Source organism: Sinocyclocheilus rhinocerous, unplaced genomic scaffold (genome assembly GCF_001515625.1).
Source record: "Sinocyclocheilus rhinocerous isolate Xijiao unplaced genomic scaffold, SAMN03320098_v1.1 scaffold376, whole genome shotgun sequence".
NCBI lineage: Eukaryota > Metazoa > Chordata > Actinopteri > Cypriniformes > Cyprinidae > Sinocyclocheilus > Sinocyclocheilus rhinocerous.
Window position 1 is genome coordinate 376,157 of NW_015631723.1, and position 4,240 is coordinate 380,396.

The 4,240-nt window shown below is 38.3% G+C and overlaps 1 protein-coding gene across 1 annotated transcript in view; it reads left to right on the forward strand.

The window, feature by feature from the left end:
• Nucleotides 1-46: 46 nt before the first annotated feature.
• Nucleotides 47-4,240, forward strand: part of LOC107741892 (synaptotagmin-9-like) — a 72,942-nt gene continuing 68,748 nt past the window's right edge. The window contains exon 1 of the mRNA XM_016554689.1: nucleotides 47-293. Within this exon, the coding sequence (XP_016410175.1) occupies nucleotides 146-293 (148 nt within the window). The 5' untranslated portion in view covers nucleotides 47-145. The remainder of the gene's footprint in view (nucleotides 294-4,240) is intronic.

Here is a 4,240-nt window from a genome sequence, read left to right on the forward strand (position 1 = left end):
AAAAAAAAAAAACACTCAGAGATATTTCCACGTTACAGAAAGCCGGGTTTGTCCGTGAGAGTGGGATGCCGTCCGTGAGATGATGTTTCTCTGTGGGGGGATTGCGCTTTAGAAGCTCCACAATCCAGAAGGATGCTGGTGGGAAATGCCTGTCGACAGAGAGGACGAGATTTGTCAAAAAGCGCTAGAACTCTTATCGGATCTTTGCTCTAAGGGGGAGGTTCAGAACGAAAACTGTTTGGATTTCATTTATTATTTCCGAGACCTTGCCAGGCCGAGGTATTCGGACTCAGGTAGGCGAAATAATAGTTTATTTTTCATTTGATTCAGTATTGACTTGTTGCTCAACAATTTATTCCATTTCAACCTCAAGATGTGAGGAATGTCGATTGCATTCACTGTGATTATAGCCTATTTTACTTGACGTGATATTTGGAGTCGATTCAGTATGGTGTATAGACTCAAATACTATTGTCAGAAATCAAATCTATCTATCTATCTATCTATCTATCTATATATCTATCTATCATCTATCTATCCATCTATCCATCTATCTATCTATCTCTATCTATATTTATTTATTTATCTATTTATTACAGTTTTGCATGTTACATGTTGCAGTATATGCAGCAGAACCATATTTCATTATTGCATGATCCTTAGAGGAATTCAGTGGTATGGAAATTCCAGATTTTTTATTTATTTTTTGTCCAGTATATGTCATCATTACACTGGGAACAAGATTGTTCCTTATGATATGGATGGATCACAGCTGTGTCAAAAGGTTAGGTTTGATCCACAAGCTATCACAAGAAAAAAAAAAGTCCTTAATCAATACTCTTACCTCAGGTTTCTCAGGTTAATTACAATAAATAAATAAATAAACATTAGTAGGATAAACATATAAAAACAGAAATTGAGCAATACCTCAGCTGAGTAACTAATAAAACACTACACACTTTGACTTTGATTTGAGAAATGAAATGAGGTGGTGAACCCTTCACAGCTTCACACTGAGGCTATGTCCACAGGAAGCCAGAGCTTTCCCGATCCGATCTTTTTTTTCCCCTCGTCAAACAATGTAGTATACATGCCAGACCAGTATGTGGCACTGTAATTCTGCCACAGAGATACACTAAAAACGGAGAAGAAGACTTGGATTATGCACATAAACCTTGCGCGCGGTATACAAACGAACATTTGTACAATACATTTATTAATCTGTGTTAATGTTAGTTAATAAAAAGACGGTTTCAAAAAATATCGGTTTCACTCTCCCAAAATGCTGGATCCGTGTGGACGAAACGCCTATACGGTACAAAATGTATGCGTATGCAGCTAAACGCGTCTCCATGTGGACGGGGCCTAAACCTCTCCTTATTAAAATCCCCACTCTTAATGGCATGTCCCTTAGGATATCATTCCCCTACTCTTTGACCATGTTTCATCATCATGAACCTTTTTTCTTTAGGTATTGCTGAAGCCACATTGTCCAGCATGAAAATGGTTGCATTTGAATTAAATATGGCATTTGTTTTACTTCAGAATCATAATCATAAATGTCTTAATTGCATGACTACACAGGGTAAATTAGATCAGATCTAACAGTCATCAAGCTAATATGAAAGCCAAAATGTAATCCCGTTCCCCAACAGATGCACACCAGCTCAAGATTAGAAGCTATATCGGCATCTCACTCGCACTCTCACACACCACGCTCCCATGGCTGCATTGACAGCTGTTCATGGTTGTGTTTGTCAGTTCATTTATATATGCCAATAGCCTGCACCCTACCCCACATTCCACAGTAGTGTAGTAATAACAGGCCATGGCTAAAACATGTCATTTCATATTGGGTGAGTGGCAAAAAAATAAAAATAATAGTTAGGAAAAAAAAGTGCAAAAAAGGAGTGTGACAATGTCTCTGAACTATTTTGTGTGCGTGTGTGTGTTTTTTTTTTCCCTGAAGGAAAGTTGTGGTAGTGGTTTAGTAAGTAGAGCATTCCAGGTGAGAATGCAAAAGCATTTGTCACAAAAAGAAACCCCAGAAGTCATGTACAAATCAGAAAAGCATCTACAGTCCATCATTCTTTACAATTCAATTCATACATTCATACACACATTTGCAATTTGTTTGGTGGTCGAACAGTTGGTCAATATATTATCAGACCCAATGACACAGTACTGTACAACCTCTGCCACATGTAGGTGTGATGTGAGTAACCAGCCAAATGGCATATTGCTTCAGTAAAATTCTTAGAATTATTCTTTATTTATTTTTAGCTTTTGTTTATAGGTCAGTATAGTGCAGAGAGGAAAGTAGGAGAGAGAGAAAGGAGGACTGGGGTCATGACCTTGGCTAGACAACAGCTTTTGTATGCCCTGAGTATGTTCATGTGCCACAGCTCTGGCAAGATGCTTAGGTTATTTGACAAACAATTGTTTTGCAGTTTTAGATGGTTCCCCTCATATTTTCAGCTGAAATAAAACAGTAATGAATACTATGCTTCCCTAATACGTTGGATTTGATTAAATAAGCAAACAGATGCATTTGACCAGTTATATGCCAAGATGGGAGCTCCATGGGAGATCAGGACATTCAGACCAAGTGGCTGTGTAAACTATAATTAAAAAATCAGCAGCATGAAGCCGGAGTGAAAAGAAAAGAAGCAAATCAATCATTATTCAGTGTCTCACTGTGCCGGAATGGTCGCATTTCTGTGAATGCCATGGTGACATTGTTATTTCTTTTGGAGGAGAGATGATCAAATTATTTTTTTAAAGAATAGACTTGATTACACAAGGGGCAATATTGAGTAACAAGAGCAGAGGTTCAGAGGGTACAGTATAACCAATCACTGACAGAGCTTTAGCATGTCACAAAACAGTAAGGGTGAATGACCACATAGAACTTTTAAATGTTAATGTTATTACACCTTTAAGGGTGTACAATATTCCTGTATGTGATGGTTAACACAAGAAAAAAAAAACATCTTTCATGTTCCCTAGAATCTCATTGAAATGCCTTTCTGGTAAATCTCACGAGAGGAAAATGCAATTGGAGCATTACTGAAAAGATAATGACACTTTTTATAGCTTTTAAAGCAACCTGGTCCCAAACTGAACTGGGCTTTTTAGACAATCGGCATATTCACCATTTGCATGATGTGTGATGTAACTGAAAACAATTTTTTTTTTCAATAGAAATAATTTCTATATTATTACTCTTTAAAATATGACTCTAAATTTCTCATTTCTTACACAGTGGTTAGTTAAATTAATCAAATGCTGAACTACTTTAGTTTAAAATGGTTAAATCATCAGTATTTCCTGTGTGTTCACAAAATGTTAACACAAATGCATTCATACAGGCAGCTGCAGCACAGTGGGAATCTCAGCTACAAGGCTCTTTGAAGCTCTTTGTGTGTTGGAATGTTTCTATGGGTTACTAGATATGAGCCATTGTGGAGCTTTCACTTTGAAGTGTAACTGACACACTCAGTGGACTGAAATGAGTTGTGCTGCTTTAGAGGACTCTGCTCAGAGACAGCCCAAATCAAATATAGTTTGGCAGCTGCTGTCTCTGCTGAATGCTGGAGAGAAGTGGTGTACAAAAGAAGAGGAAGGGGGGAAAAGTCAGTCCATTAAACAGTCTAGGTGTAGTTCCGTCTAGTTGGCATACAAATCTATTGATGTATATCTGAGTAACTGTGGCTTCATAGTGCAACATTTTAATTTAGCTGAAGAAATAATTGAAGTATATCTACAGATTTCCATGTGTAGGTCATGCCTTTTTTTAAGTTTCTTTTGTAAAAATGTGCAAAATAGCACATCTTGTTTGTCACTTTAGAATAATGGTCCATCATTATTCGGTAACTATGCGGGAAGTAATGCAGGACAACGTCTCAGGTTACTTATGTAACCATGGTTCCCTGAGTAGGGAACGAGACACTGCGTCATCTAGGGGTCGCTATGGGGAACGCCTCGTCGTGACCCGTGTCTGAAGCATACATTCAAAAAACACCAACAACATGTTGGCGGGCGACAGCCCATGACGTCACTACCGGTGCGACTATAGTATAAATAGGCGCCGGGAGAACACGTCTTTCACTTCTTCATCTGAAGCTTGCGTCCGAAGCATGGCAGGGAACCTAGAGGACACAGTGTCTCGTTCCCTACTCAGGGAACCATGGTTACATAAGTAACCTGAGACATTCCCTTTCAAGGGAACTTCAAACTG